General features: G+C 29.6%; 2 protein-coding genes across 9 annotated transcripts in view; one reads left to right on the forward strand and one right to left on the reverse strand.

Annotated features, from left to right (window-relative positions):
- Positions 1-15,371, forward strand: part of ash2 (Set1/Ash2 histone methyltransferase complex subunit ash2) — a 15,705-nt gene continuing 334 nt past the window's right edge. The window contains exons 1-11 of one of the 5 annotated variants that reach the window (XM_074133939.1): positions 1-229; positions 564-735; positions 1,017-1,195; positions 1,284-1,456; positions 3,452-3,729; positions 6,018-6,217; positions 7,332-7,509; positions 7,600-7,744; positions 7,825-7,960; positions 8,065-8,322; positions 8,488-10,922. In XM_074133939.1, the coding sequence (XP_073990040.1) occupies positions 3,621-3,729; positions 6,018-6,217; positions 7,332-7,509; positions 7,600-7,744; positions 7,825-7,960; positions 8,065-8,322; positions 8,488-8,592 (1,131 nt within the window). In that variant the 5' untranslated portion in view covers positions 1-229; positions 564-735; positions 1,017-1,195; positions 1,284-1,456; positions 3,452-3,620 and the 3' untranslated portion in view covers positions 8,593-10,922. Of the gene's footprint in view, positions 230-563; positions 736-1,016; positions 1,196-1,283; positions 1,457-3,451; positions 3,730-3,787; positions 5,577-6,017; positions 6,218-7,331; positions 7,510-7,599; positions 7,745-7,824; positions 7,961-8,064; positions 8,323-8,487; positions 10,923-15,371 lie in introns of those variants that run through there. The other 4 variants (XM_074133935.1, XM_074133937.1, XM_074133938.1 and 1 more) reach the window with 4 other exon arrangements.
- The window catches only part of LOC141457244 (lipid storage droplets surface-binding protein 1-like), a 17,269-nt gene continuing 14,104 nt past the window's right edge, over positions 12,207-15,371 (reverse strand). For all 4 annotated transcript variants that reach the window (XM_074133947.1, XM_074133948.1, XM_074133950.1 and 1 more), the window contains exons 4-8: positions 15,142-15,346; positions 14,193-14,359; positions 13,843-14,100; positions 13,660-13,770; positions 12,207-12,703 (exon numbers count right to left, since the gene is read on the reverse strand). In XM_074133947.1, coding sequence (XP_073990048.1) covers positions 12,419-12,703; positions 13,660-13,770; positions 13,843-14,100; positions 14,193-14,359; positions 15,142-15,346 — 1,026 coding nt within the window. In that variant the 3' untranslated portion in view covers positions 12,207-12,418. The remainder of the gene's footprint in view (positions 12,704-13,659; positions 13,771-13,842; positions 14,101-14,192; positions 14,360-15,141; positions 15,347-15,371) is intronic.

Raw genomic sequence — 15,371 nt, forward strand, 5'->3', positions numbered from 1 at the left:
GGGCAGGTACATAACAAAGAGCAGGTTCTAGTTGTTTATACTATTTTCTTCGCAATGTTTATGTTTTGTTTCAGTGGAAATGTGTACAGTTAATATTAATTTTTTGTTTGATTACGCTTATTTATTGAGTGTAATTTTCATCTTTTAACATAATTTTCAATTGATTTCATCCTTTGTTAGATTGTTTACAATTTTTTGAAATCAATGTAATAACATTTAAAAATAACAAGTTAGTAATCTTCAAATTCTATTTTTTTAAAATTGGGGCTTATTAATTTTTGTGTTAATATTCATGCATTCTATAAAATGTATTCCTGCCTATATACATATATTTTATAAATGTAAATTTTTTAACCAATAATAATACCTATTTTTTTCTTATGCATAATTACTTGTAATAATCGGATCCTCAGTACATTATCATAAAAGTTTCATTTCATTTTTAGTTTTTCTTATTCACGTTACAGAACTCCTAGTCATATTTAGCTTTTAAATATTAGTAGCTCACAATGTTTTCCAGATTATTCCATAGCTTAAAATATAGTTAATTTTTTGTGAATTAGACATGGATGATCAAAACTTAATGGAAGAAGTGAAGGAATCACAACCATCGAGTCCTTTAACTGATGCGGATTCTCAAAATGATGTGAAGTTAGATGATAAAATCTCTGATATCGATGATAAAATTACAGTGAATTCTTCTGCAAAAGCTGATCGAGAAGGAAACTGTTATTGGTAGAAACAATTTTTTATTTGACTAAACCTGTCTGAAATAGTTATAACGCTTACTTTATTTATACTATGATCATTTGCTACGTTGTTAATTAAAAGTAAATAATTCAATGATTGTTGATGCCGCTTATAGGCACACAGAAACTTCTAAATAAAAATTGTATAATTTTATAAAACCTAGTTCATTAAAAATCATATATTATCCGCAATTGTCCAATTGGATTTCTTTATCTTCTCTAAATCTCTTATTCTCTAAATTTTTCCTTCTTCTTTCAAATTTTTAGTGGAAAAGAGAGGAATTTAAACATAATAGAGTTACTTTGCGCGAATTGTAGCAGATGGTTTCATGAATCTTGTATTGGTTATCAGCTGGGAAAATTGGTACCTTTTATGATGAATTATGTATTCGTTTGCAAGAATTGTTCAAGTACTGGGCTAGAAAGCTTTAAGAAAAATCCACCATGTAAGTATATTGCATTACCCTTGTAAATTCGTTTTCAAATGTAAAGAAGCTTTATTATTAACTTTTATTGTTCCATCATTTCTTTTAGTATTTCCTCAGATCTGTGTAACAACCATAGCTAATCTAATGCAAACCTCGATTAAAGAAGGAACACCCAGATCAAAGTTTAACAAAGATCGTGATATAATCCCTTTTATTGAGTCACATTGGGAAGGAATGACTACTTTTGCGAGGAGAGTGAAACAGTCCATGTATTCTTCGGTAAGCAACTTTATTTGTTTATTTTAATGCAGATTTTCGTTCTTAGTTTTTGGCAAAAACTATTATAGGAGAGAAATCACAACTTCTTAGATTCCCTCTCTTTAACATCAGGCTCTTGAACGCTGCTAAGGTCTCTGTTGTTTTGCTTCTTTACATTTTTTAAAAGGATAATGTGCTTCTACCATTATACTTGAACATGTTTTAATAAGCTAAGAAAAGGAGTTAGTCTTCATTTTTCAGTCAGAGTTATATAAACTCTCATTGACTCCAAAACTTTAATTTTTTATTTGAATATTTAAAACTTCATTCATACAAAAAGGAATATGAACAAAGAAGAAGCAGAAACAGTGCGTGAACGAGACAAAAATGTTACTTTATTTATTGATCACTAAGAGACGCGGACGCAATGTTGCTTTGGAAGTTTTTGAGATTAGATTGCCTGGATGTAAGTTTGAGGAGGTTATTTGGAGGGATAGTTAGGATATTTGGCGAGGTCATAGACATATAGGACTTTTATTTCGGCATGAAAGATATGGTCTGTTATATAGAAGCAGCTTCTACGATGCGATTTATGACTGAAGTGTTCGGTGGCAGTTGAGGTTAGAACGCTTATTACAAAGTTGTCTTTTGTTGTAGAGGAGATAGTTTTAGTAAGAATGAAGTGGTGGAGAAAAATGCATTTAATTCTTGAATGAGCCAGTTTTTGGCGGAAATACAGTTCCCTGATCCCTTGATCTCGTTAATTGATGTGAAATGTGTGTGCGTAAGTAAGTAGGGAGGGGTAAGAGATAGATTTAACGCTATGTAGCTCACAGTTTTTCCGAATTTTGAAAAGAAATTAAAACTAAGAGAAATTCGAGAATGTAGGGCTCATTTTTCTATGAAAGATCAGCTCCAATTTTTGAAGCTGATAAATCACGCAATTAATTATGAGTCATAAATTTTCTAGATTTACTTTTATTTTTACTTTAATATTTAAGGCACTGTGTTAATTAATTTTTTGAAAAATAATTCAAAACAAATTATGTTTTAAATATTACTTGCGGGCTTAGTCCACGTTGTCTCATGTTTGTGATTGATTTTAATCAGTTATGGTACAAGTTTAGGTTAAGATTGTTGTATTTTAAGTGCCTCACCTACTTTTTGAAAAAATTTAAGAAAATTTATTTTAAAATAGGTCTCACACACATACATTTTTCAGTACCTCGGAGGTATACAACTCTATGTCACATTTTAAATTTTTTACAGGAAACCAAATGAAAGATTTTTTCGCGGTTTTTTTTTACTTAAAGCCCACAGACGTTATTGTAATTAAATTTTTGGTGGGTAATAAGTAACATAGATGCACGTTAACAAATGATTGTTTAGTACAAAAAATAATTTTGTATTAGAAACAAAAAAAGAAATTTTGAAAAAATGGACTAATTGTTGTATACCTCCGAGGTACAAATATATATAAATTTGTTTTCATATTGAATCTAAGACTAATCGATTTAGATTTTATCTCTATTTATTTAGGTTCCTTCTGAAACTACTGTTATTTTTACGTTTATTAACAAATTTTAATAATTTTAGAAACTTTTGTAGTGCACGGTGAAAAATTTCATGCAGAATTATTTCAATCAAAATCATATGCAAAGCTTTGCGTTCGCATAGTAAAATTTTAGAATAGTACTTCATACGTAATCTTGTTGCAAAAACAATCATTTGTATTTACTGAGCGCTTGCCAATTTCGTGCATTGATGATGTCATTCACTTGCTATGTAAATAATGATTGCATTATCTTTCTGAGGAAAGGCTTCTGATGTAAAATAAAAAAGTTTTTTTTATTGATAAGATCCATCCCCACTCTCAAATTATTTCTATTTTAATGTGCTATAAAATACGTGTAAACTGGTGCTTATTTTTTAAGTTTTTTTTTTCCTGTTGGAAAAAATACTCTTGCTCATTTAAAAAATTTTGATACTTTTCATTTTTATTATTTTTATTTTAAGGTTTTACGAGCACTAGTTAAAGAAACGAATGTATTATTTAGTTATGAAGATTCAACTGATGAAGGACCACTTTATTCATTAATTCAACAGGATCTTACCAAGATCAAACCAAACTACGAGGCTATGATAAAACAAGGGCAGATAAAAATGACTGATATGGGCATACAACATGGTAAACAAGGGCTTAAGCATGGTAAATCTAAATGTTGCGCACATTGTCTTTTTCAAACAATTTTCAAAAGTCACCATATTTGAATTGCATAATCAATTAAGGATAAGTATGTATACAAGTGATTTTATTACTTTATCATTTTTGGTTCTTTTTTACTGAATTGATAAATCCTTGCTCTTAATTTAGAAGATTAGGTTGTAAATAGTTGTAATTTACCCATGTACAGATCCTTAATTTTTTTTTTTTTTTCAATTTTTTATGCTTCTCTGTCCCTGGGAAGCATTAATCACGATAAAGTTGAAAGAAATTGTCTGTGCATTCATGTTTCCTTGAGCTGAAAATGATGTTTTTCTCCTTATTTCTTTTGTATATATGTATATCTTCGAGTTCTTTTCTTATGTAAATATAATAATATAATCAATATATGAGGTGGGTCAGATTTCGTATTAAAACAAAACATGACAGTTTTAAAAAGACGGACGTTATTGAAGTAAGGTAGTTGATATATAAATTTCTCATCCCTCGCTTGCTAAAGAAGAGGACTGGACTAGTTGTTTGCTGATAGAAGGTAATATCTTAAGCGGCCCCAATCATATCCCACACATGTTCTATTTGGTTTAATTCGAGAGAAAGAATTTTTTGTTACTGCTTCTTGGTGTGGCAAATTCTTGCATCATGAGGTCGTGTATTGTCTTATTGGAAGCTAAAACGGGATAATTTTTTTCAACAAGGGTATCAAAATTGGCTTTGAGATCCAGTGACTGATCTATAAAGGGGTAAGGAAGTATACAATTTTTTTTATTTAAGGCTAGTCAAATATCTGACGTTATTGGCGCCTGAAGCCTTTTTCAGGGCACTGCCTATGTTGTTCCACGCTAATTTCTATTGCTTCGAGTAAGAATAGATTTTTCTCATTAATATTATCATGAAAAAAATTTCAGATGTAATTTACTTGCATAAAGTCCCAAAAATAACAATGAATTATTCGCAGATTTAAACTTTATTCTTTAAACTTCTTTAATTTTTGACATTTTCTTCATTTTAAATAATTAGATTTCTGTACAGGAAATTCGAATATTTTAAGCCTAGTTCTTTGGATGATGCATTTTTTTGTTTGTATGCAGTTAATATTTGGTTGAAAAATCCAATAATATATTTTGAAATTTCTGATAATAAGTTTGAATTAGCACTTTCAATTTCTTCGTTAATAGGCAATTAACTATGCTACTTTTTCGCTAATGTAAAGCTATTTAATAGAAACCTGAAAGTTCAAGCTATTGTAGCATGGATTTAATGCAACCTTTTTTTTTTACGGGTTCATTGTTATTAGCACTCATTTGTGAGACATTTCGTATTTGTTAGTGGGTACGCTAAACACCTTACGGTTTCATTAACTGAAACATGCCTCCGATCGAAAGCACATAGTTTCATAGTTTACATCCAGAATGTACGAAATCAGTTTGGCCCATCTTAAATGAATCACTCTATATATTGTTACTATTGTATATAAGTGGACGCATGGTCAAACCTCTGATCGTTTTGCTTTTTCTATTATTTTTTTTGCATGAAGTGAAATGATCCAGAATGATAATTTTGCATTGATATTTTATACTCACATTTTAGATTAAGATTCAAAAATTTGGATTGCTGTATAACTAATTCTGATTCTAGTTAAACAGCTGATCCTGCAATGATGTTTACCTAGCCTTTTTTTCCTCCTAAAATTTCGAGTTTTGTGTAATACCATAATATCATTTTTATGTATAGATAATATGAACTAAAGATTGCTTCTTTTTTAAGATTTTTAAACAGATTTTATGGTAGTATTTATTTTTAAGTGAAAATCAATTACTAAAGAATGGAACTGCGCATGTAAAACACATTATTTTCTCGGTTTGGATTTTTGTAACAATGCAGAACGAACTTGAAAACTTCTTATTTTCATCTAATTATGTAATTATATCGAAGTACCATATATTTCTTAATTCATTCAAAATAAAATGTCACTTTCTTTCCCAGTTTGCTCTCTTTCCAAATTCATAATAATTTGGATGACTCTTAGAATAGATTTAGGTCCATTGGTGGATGTGATCATGAAAAATAGAAAGTATTAAAAAAAGAGGTTGATAGAGAGTGATTTTTCGAGGTTATGCATAAAGTAATTTCGGTTTTCAGAATGATTTTCCATAAATAAAGGATGGGTTTTGGATGGAAATTGCCAATTCTTTTAGAGATTATTTGTAAGAGTAAATGATTTATTTCTCAAGGTTCCTTTGTGTAGGTTTATATTATTACGATGAAATCCACCAAGTATTATTATCTTTTTTGTTTTGGCGCGTGTCTTAGATTAGACATTTTATTGTTTTTCTGATTTTTTTGTTTTTGTTTTTGTAGCTAGCAGTGGTGGAGGCGTTAGACGGAACACAAAACGGAAAATGCCAGAATCGGGCCAGATTGGAGGAAAGAAATCCAGAGGAGGAGATGTAGCTTTGCCGAAACTTCCAGCACATGGTTATCCCATGGAGCATCCCTACAACAAAGATGGTTACAGATATATTCTTGCTGAGCCTGATCCACATGCACCTTTCAGACAGGTTTGTAATTTATTTTGACACAGGATCATTTTTCAAATAATTGCTCATTTCCATAATAAACTGATCATAGCTCTTAACAACTTCAGCTAGAAGTAATATAGGTTTCTCAGATTATTTTTCTCTGTTTGCTGAGAAAGCCATATGTCTGAAGTTAGATCTTTTATAAATCAGTGCTCTGCACTTCCATATAGCATTAAGTAAAGTAATACCTATTTTTTCAGGCAGGCATAATGTCCAACTACCAATAGGTATCGTGGACTAGCAAACTGTAAATTTCTTTTATTAACCATTATATAAAATCCAAGACTTAGACCGGGAATCGAACCCAGTATCACAATATTACATATTAGCTTTACAGTTCTCGCCTCTAACCGCTCGGATACCGTGGCGCCTGCATATACGAGCAATATTTGGGAATTATTTTTTAAAATTATATTAATTTTTGTTCATTTATTTAGAAATTTACAATTTGTATACATATATACAATAAGTAAATATGCCTTTAAATATAAGTAGCATTTAAAATAAACTTGATAATAGTAAAAAATTTAGACTCCTTGATTGGTAAATCAGGAGAGTATTTTATGACCCAGGACTTCTCAAAGAATCTGACTATATTAATGTTGTTTTTTCAGTTGCATAAACTAAACTTCTTGAGAACGTACCAACACTATACGAATTTAACAAAACTGCAAAATTTAACGTTCAAAACTATACATTAGCAATAAAATAATAATAAAAAAAAAACTACGTAGCAAAAAAATTACTTTTATTTGTCCTATATTTTAAAGGAAATTTGGGAATTTTATCTTTTATAGAAAAAGATAAAATAAAAAATAGTCAAAATTTGGTGTTTTTAACGTTGCTCTTTTTCGTGCAGTTTTTGACGATCAACCCTTATACAACTGCCCTAACGGACAGTTTTAATTAAAGAATCTGATTAGTGTACTCGTACTCATAAAAAAAACGTTGCCAAAAACGTGTTTTTTTTTTTTAGTGCACAAATGCACTTTATTATGCATATTTTTATTTCAAATATATTTCTAAATTTCTTTTAATAGCTTTTTTTATTATTATTATCCTTTATTTAATTTCCAATCTTTTTAAATACAAGGAATTTGATGAAAGCAGTGATTGGGCTGGGAAACCAATACCTGGTTGGCTTTATAGAACCTTAGTTCCAGGCACAGTGCTTTTAGCATTGCATGATAGAGCTCCCCAACTTAAGATCTCTGAAGATCGTCTTACAGTTACAGGGGATAAAGGATACTGTATGGTCAGAGCTACACATTGTACGTATTATTCATAAATTATTCAATGTAGATTTTTAGTTTTTGGCACGTTTTAAATAAAATTTATTTATATTATTTTTTATTATCTAGGTGTAAGTCGAGGTAATTGGTATTTTGAAATAACGGTAGATGATATGAAGGATGGTTCAGCATCTAGACTAGGTTGGGCGCAGGAGTACGCCAACTTACAAGCACCACTTGGTTATGATAAGTTTGGGTATGCTTGGAGATCCAGGTGGCGTTTATGTTTATAGTTATTAAAAATAATAAAATTATCTACGAAATTTTTGATTTTCCATTACATTCTTTCATTAGAAAAGGAACTAGATTTCATGAATCAAGAGGAAAACATTACAGTGAGGGATATACTGAAGGTGATACCTTAGGGTTTTTAATTTGTTTACCAAATGATGATAGAATTACTCATATACCTGTGACTTATAAAGATAAGGTCAGTACAATTTAGGTATTTTAATCATTCTCTTCTAATTCTCGCATTTATTTAATCTGCTTTATACAGTTTCTTTTCTTTATATTTTTTTATATATTTTCCAGCCCTTAGTGAAATTTAAAAGCCATCTTTACTACGAAGAAAAGGATAGAGTAACAGAATTTTTGAAAAAACTCAAAGTTTTGTCGGGCAGTAGAATCATCTTTTTTAAAAATGGGGTTTGCGAAGGGGAGGCATTTTTGGATGTCTATGGAGGCGCATATTATCCGGCAGTATCTTTGCACAAAAATGCTACGGTTACAATAAATTTTGGACCTAATTTTAAACATCCGCCCAGCACAAAACAGTTTAAATATAAAGGGGTAAGGAAGTATACAATTTTTTTTATTTAAGGCTAGTCAAATATCTGACGTTATTGGCGCCTGAAGCCTTTTTCAGGGCACTGCCTATGTTGTTCCACGCTAATTTCTATTGCTTCGAGTAAGAATAGATTTTTCTCATTAATATTATCATGAAAAAAATTTCAGATGTACTTAAAGGCTGAAGAGGCTATCTGCGAACAAACAGTAGCGGACATATTGTATTTAACTGAAAATGAAGGGAAATTACGACTGGACACTTATTGTGTATAGCTGGAGTAAAAGCCACAAAAGTGGCCGCTTTACTTTCTTTAAATTCTTCCATTCGTTTATTTTATTTAGGATTTTTTTTTATTTTTTAAAGCAGCCTTTTTTAATGCTTAAAAATGTTTTGAGTAAATTGTGTGGTTACCATGTTGACTGTTAAAAGGTTATTTCATTTAAAAAGCAATTAGAATTTTTCAACCATCTTCTTTTCAGAATTAGAGGGTTTGAAAACTTTATTTATGTGTTTATATTTTGTAAAAGTTGGAAAAATATCAATTAGAGAAAATTTAAAACAGTAACTTTCTTGGAAAGTCAACTTTTATTCATAGGTAATGTAGTTTGTCAAAAATGTTTGTATGATGATTGTTAAAACATTTATTATACTTTATTTTCCACCATCACTGCTTTAAAGGTTCTTTTATTTGCTTAATAAATATCTATATTTTTCGCTTAAAATTTGCTTATCTCAAACGTTTATTAGTAAATTGTAACGATGCTCTTTTTGTTCTTGAAAATGATTAATAATTGTTCAATTTCATTAGTGTTCAAAATTTTATCAAATCATTGTTCAAGTTAGAAATAAATGATCGATTTAAGTTTATATTGAGTTAAGAAATCATACGAATTTCTCAAAAAAACTTAAGAAAAATTTGCGGAAGTTAAAACGCGATGGTGGATTATATTTAATTTGTTACATACGATAATAGCACTATCACTCAAACATTTTTTTTTCTGTCAACCTGCCAATCACTACAGTATAAATGGGGCTTACATTGTTACCCCATTGCATAATTGCTATCTCAGACAGGAATTTAACCTTTAATTTTTTTCGTGCCACATTCGTAATAAGTTTTGTTTAAAACAAACTGAACAAGCAAATATTACATACATGTAAAGCCTAATCTTTATTGAATATATTCCCGGGATTCTTTATTTTAGGATTATCTTAATATACTAATGTAACAATTCTCTTTCTTTATGTATATGAAGAAAATGTTGCTAAAACGGAATATCTCTTAATGAGTAAAGTAATGCTAAAGTGCTAGCTAGATTTCATGAAATTTAGTGAAAAATTGCAGAAGTTCAGGGTAGAAGTTAGATTAAAAGATTATTTAAATCTTTGTAACTCACGAAAAATTCTCTGAGCTCTCGAAATATTGAGTTAGAACAGAATATTATTTAAATAGACTAAATAGTTGTAAAAGTAAAACAAAAAGTACTAAATAATGTAATTTTATTTCTCAATTTTGGTATTTCGCTAAAATTCGTACACTCCTTGTGTCTCAAAAAGACGTAGCATTAATATAGTTTTTGTTTTTTTAATAATTCTGTAGGGAAGTATTTTTTTACAAATCGTAAGTATGAATGTGGTTATCAGGATCAGACAGCAAATCTAGATTAAATGTATTAGAGTTTTTGCAAGCATAGATTTGTTATTATTAGCAATTTATTTTGGATAAATAGCTTCAGTAGTGTTAAGCTAACGTCGAACTTACATAATACGAGGTCGAGCAACTCTCAGATTAAATTCTGTGTTCACTGCAGAAAGTAATTCGATTAGTAGATAGTAAGTTTATTAAACAAAAAAATGGCATTGACTACTCCACCCTTAGAAATCATGGAAAGATAACCATTAGAAAATTTAAATGTATGATTCAGTCGATTGGTGGGAAAATTGACAAAATTGATACTCTCAGTTGGCACAATGCTTGGATTCCTCTTAATTATTTTTATTATTTCCATCACCCTTTACAAATAAAATTGTTGGATTAATTATGTTAATCTAATCAAGTATTAAAAGTTAATAGAAGGTTAAATGAAGATCTTATGAAGCTCAGTGTTGCCTTCTTGTTCATGTGCATTTTCTATTTAGTCTTTAACGACTTTGATGCTTTCAAATTTGACAGAGTTTTTTCCAATGCGTTTGTAATATGTATTCACTAAAAGGTAAACATTTTATCTTTCTCACAGATTTTTTTTTTTTTACAAGTAGATTTTTATTTTTTTCTACAAGTAGATTTTTATTTTCATTTATTTATTTATTAATTTTTATAAAGGATACTGTTATACTTCTTGCTTTATTTATTTTTTTTAAATGAGAAGAGGTTATAATAAAAATATTTAAAAAATTATAATTTGTAATATTAGACCTCAAAGATAGTATTTATTTTAGATCTTAGTAAAAAAAAGAAATTTAAATATTATATGATTAAATATATTTATAGAAAGCAAAATATTCTTTAAAATAATGTAAGTACTTTATTATGTTCTAATAACCCATTTATCAACAAAAAAATAGTTTCTTGATTAATAAAATAAAGGATTTTTGAAAGTTAGCCATCATGTATATTACCTTCACATAATTCTGATTAGAGAAATCAATATTAAGTATTAAAATAAAGTAAGTTTTAATTAATTGACAAATAAAATTATGATAATTAAATACATCGTGTTCTTAATATCCTTGAGACATAAATAATTATGAAACAATTAACATTCTGTATTCCCTGTCAGAGATCCTAGGTTGGAATCCGCTGGCCTTGGATTTTCTCTTTCCTAGAAGCTTTGTACAGCTCACTGTCCGAAATGAGAGGACATTATCCATTGGCCGGTATTGCACTGTGAAAAGCTACAGAAGCCAATGACATCAGATGTAGACGCAACTCAAATTAAAAAAAAATTAATTATAACGCTGTGAAGAATGTTCATGCGTAAAATTTGCTTTAAAAATAATTGCATTTTTTATAATCTGAGAAAATGTATCCTTATTTTTATTAAATTTGTATTGTTTATTGTATAAGGGTTGACCGTCAAAAAGTGCACGAAAAAGTATAACGTTGAATTAATTTAAGGGTTGACAACATCTGTGGTCATTGGCGTCCTGAGTCTTTTCCTAGTACTCTGCCTACCTTGGGAGAATGTTTTCTTCATTATAAGGCTGCCAGCTGTAAGAGGCTCTTCGGAAGAGACAATGAGGCACGCAGCAGGATTTGATCCCGAAATCTCCAAGAGGGAATCTATGCACTAATCTGAGCTAATCCCCTTGTCTATCTACCCTTAGAGTTTACCTATTATATTAAAAAAAACATCCTCCATTATATCCGTAAGAAATAAAAAATTAAGAATGCATTAAGGTGTATGAAAAAATATAGTAATATCAAATCCGCTGACGAAAACGAATTGGTTGGTAGAACAGTTTTAAAACAAAGATAACATTTTATTTTTAATAAAAAAATTGTAGTTACGACTTTCTCTATTTAGATAAAACGAGATTGATAGTCTGTTTAATGTTATAGGCCTCTACAGTTCTAATCAACAGTACATTATCATATAAATGAATTTTAAATTTACCGAAAGTTGTAAAAAACCTAAAAAGGATTGCTGTATTCAGAAGTTACTTCACTCAACACAAAGCACGTGGTATTGTCTTCAATATATAAGCACCGATTTCACATTGCAATTAAATTTAAATGTTTAAAGATAAGGGAAAAAAGAAAGTGCCACCAAAAGGCGGTAGAATGTGCGGGAGTAGTTAAAATTAATTTCATCGTTGCACCGGAAAAAATTGTAATAATATTATTTGATTAAATTATCTTATTTCGTCTGTTTTTCAGAATAAATAATAGCTATAAGAGGTTTAATTATTTGCAAAAGAAGAATAATAACAGCGTTATATTATATGCTATAGTTACTAAGAATGAGTTTGTTCCATACAGTATTTCAAGAAATTTTCCAATAAATAACTATTGGAATTGACGGTAAAGAAAGCTCTCAAATTATTTTCTTTTTCTATTTTTCTACATGTAAAAAAAACGTTTAAATAAGACTAAAACTATATTTTCTGACTTGTTGCGCTGCCGTTTTCAATGGAACTATTTGAATTTTCATCTCCTGTGGATCGTTGGTTTTCTTCTAAATTCCTATTCTTCTTTTTATCTCTTTTCATTTCTTTTTTGTTCGGGGCTGTTGATGCTCCTTCTTGCGCCTTGGTCGAGTTATCTTTACAAGTATTATCTTCGCTATTTGGCGTTTTTTTCTGCTCTTTGGAAGTTGTGGGTGAAGCTTCAGTTTCGGCAGGTCTTGATGAGGTAGGTTTAACACGGGTGGCTAAGTTCTCCTATAACACAAGCAAAACGTTAAGTTTGTTTTCAGAAATTTATTTGGTTTATTTAAAAAAAATCATCAAATTACCAGAGGTAAACAATCAATTCTAGGGTATTAGAATGAATGATCCATTTAGACGACCACTTCTTGCATTGGTAAGAAGCAGTAGGTCCGTAAAGGATAAAATTGGCTTATTACTAATTATTGGCTTATTTTACTAATTTTAAAATAATTATGGGCGGCGATTTTTTATTAAGAAGCAAACAAGAAAATTACTAAGTTTGTTCTATCGATTTAGTCTTGGATTCCAATATCTCCATTTTTTTTTCTCGATACTTGATCACCAACTGAGATCTCAAAATCGAATATAGTATTTTCTTCCAAGGCAAGTTCTGTGGCCGCTAGGTTTCTAGCTAGTTTCTTTGAGAAAATCTTTGATAAATATTTGAGGGCAGGGTTTATTTATTTATTTTTTTATTTTGCCTTACTAGGCAAGAGGAAGTCTACTATTATGTCTAATTTTCGATTTCAAGATTTTGTCGGAAAGATTCCATTAGTCCAATAAGATAAAACTAAAAAAAGAATCCCGGATATTCTTTCAATATACGAGATTGATTCGTAGATTAGATTGACTCGTAGATTAGGCTTTACACGAATCTAATATTTGCTTGTTTAGTTTGTTTAAAACAAAAACTATTGTAAACACTGCGCGAAAAAGATCAAAGGTTAAGTACCTGTCTGTGATAGTAATTATGGGGGATCTTTGCAAGCCCCAATACTAAATTCTCAAATGATCTAAATTTTTCAAAAGTTTACGCTTTTGAAACTTACTAACTTTCTAAAATTATACTGTGCACCTGTGAATTATTATTTAAACTAAGTAATGTTTCGGTGTTTCGAGCGCTGTACTCAAGAAAAACATCTGAGAGATTCTTTTAAAATATATAGAGAAAATATTTTAGAAATTACCGTTAATTGAGGTACAAGGCTGTACAACTGCATCAGAATATCGTATAAAACCTCTATTTCTGACTTAGCTCTTGCAACTGCAATTGTTTTAGCTTGTCCAAGATTGACTGTCTAAAGAGATTATTTCTTAGTATAAATAATTATAATTGAAATATATTAACTACGAATCTATTTATTCTTTACCTTCGTAATTTTATCCAATAAATGTACAGCATAAAGATTCAAAATTGTTAAACCTTGCATTACAATTGATGGTAAATTAGCTGCAGTTGAAATAGTAAAATTTGTTAAATGAACTAATCTTCTTGCACTTTCTCTGGTCAACATTGTAATTAACTGCTCAAGATTGGCGGGTGGTACCTGATTTTCTGGTTCATCTTTGCTCAAATTTATCCATAAAGTTTTCATTGTTTCTATAAATTGCTTTGGGTCTTTTATTGCCTGAAAAATTAATGAAATACCCATAAAATTATTGCGAATTTTTATTATATATATATATATTTACTTTTTTTAATAATGTTTAAATTACTTACTAAATCCATCAGATGAAGAAGAATTTGTGCAGTGTTAATACCTTGCCTTCTAAGGGCTCTGGCTTCAGCTATTGTCCTTTTAGTTAATCTTCTTTGTAACTTTCTTGAAAATCTATTTACGTGCTCAATAGTTTGAATAGTTTTGCTTTCATTCGTTCGGTTATCTACTGAAATATTTGAAGACATAGAAGAGCTTTTAATGATCATTTTTATCTTCCTCTCTTCAGAGCACAGACTTTGATAATGAGTGTATAAAAGTAATATATATCAAAATAAAGGAAGAATAGATAATTATCATGAGAATATAGAGAATCGTTATAGAAATAGCGGGGAGAATAAACAATTTTAATTGAGATGGTAATAATTCTAATATATTCCAAATTGTGCAATCTCATTAACATTCAAATAATATAACAATAGTTTCTCATGAATTGCTTGGGAATAAACTACTTTGTTTACGTCTATTTCAAGATTGAAAAACAAAAAATTGCTTTTATACAGAACGCTGCACCACACTTTTTCTGATGAAGTCGAATAATCAAAATTATTTAGAGATCGACCTTGGAAAACCATTTAATTCTATACTTTCTCTATAATTTTTCCCCCCCTAAGCACCTACTGGATTGTCTTTGATTTCTTTTTTTCTCATAGAACGTATTGATTGTTTTTTTCAGCGGAAATGTTGTTTTGTGATCCCTTGAATAGGTAAAAAATATAAGTGTGTGTATGTGTCCGTATGAATTAAGTATCTCAAAATCGAAAGTGCAGAAAGTAAACTTGGTATATCGTTTTGTTGTCGCTTTCTGTTATAAGTTTATTGTTGAAACGATCAATTGGAAGTTCGACTTTACTGAAGCATATTTCAGTTTATCAATTTTTTTTTTTTAACTTGTACACCACAGCATTTACTAGTAGTAAAGATTTTTAATTATTGATTTGTTTAAAATACCTTTAGAATCGGTTTCATCTGAAGCATCAGGTAGGTATTTATCAACATAAAGATCTGCTACATCTAAAGCTGTGTCCAAACGTGAAGCAGCAATTTCACCGTATTTACTTGCACCTTGTACACTAAATTGTTTTACAGAATCTGCTCTCTTAATTACTGGTTGTACAATTTTAGTTGAGACCAAATCTTTTGTTTTGTTTAGCAGCTAAAGAATTAAAGCTCTTTTAAAC

Source organism: Rhodnius prolixus, unplaced genomic scaffold (genome assembly GCF_049639745.1).
Source record: "Rhodnius prolixus isolate KJV_2025 unplaced genomic scaffold, Rpr scaffold_10, whole genome shotgun sequence".
NCBI lineage: Eukaryota > Metazoa > Arthropoda > Insecta > Hemiptera > Reduviidae > Rhodnius > Rhodnius prolixus.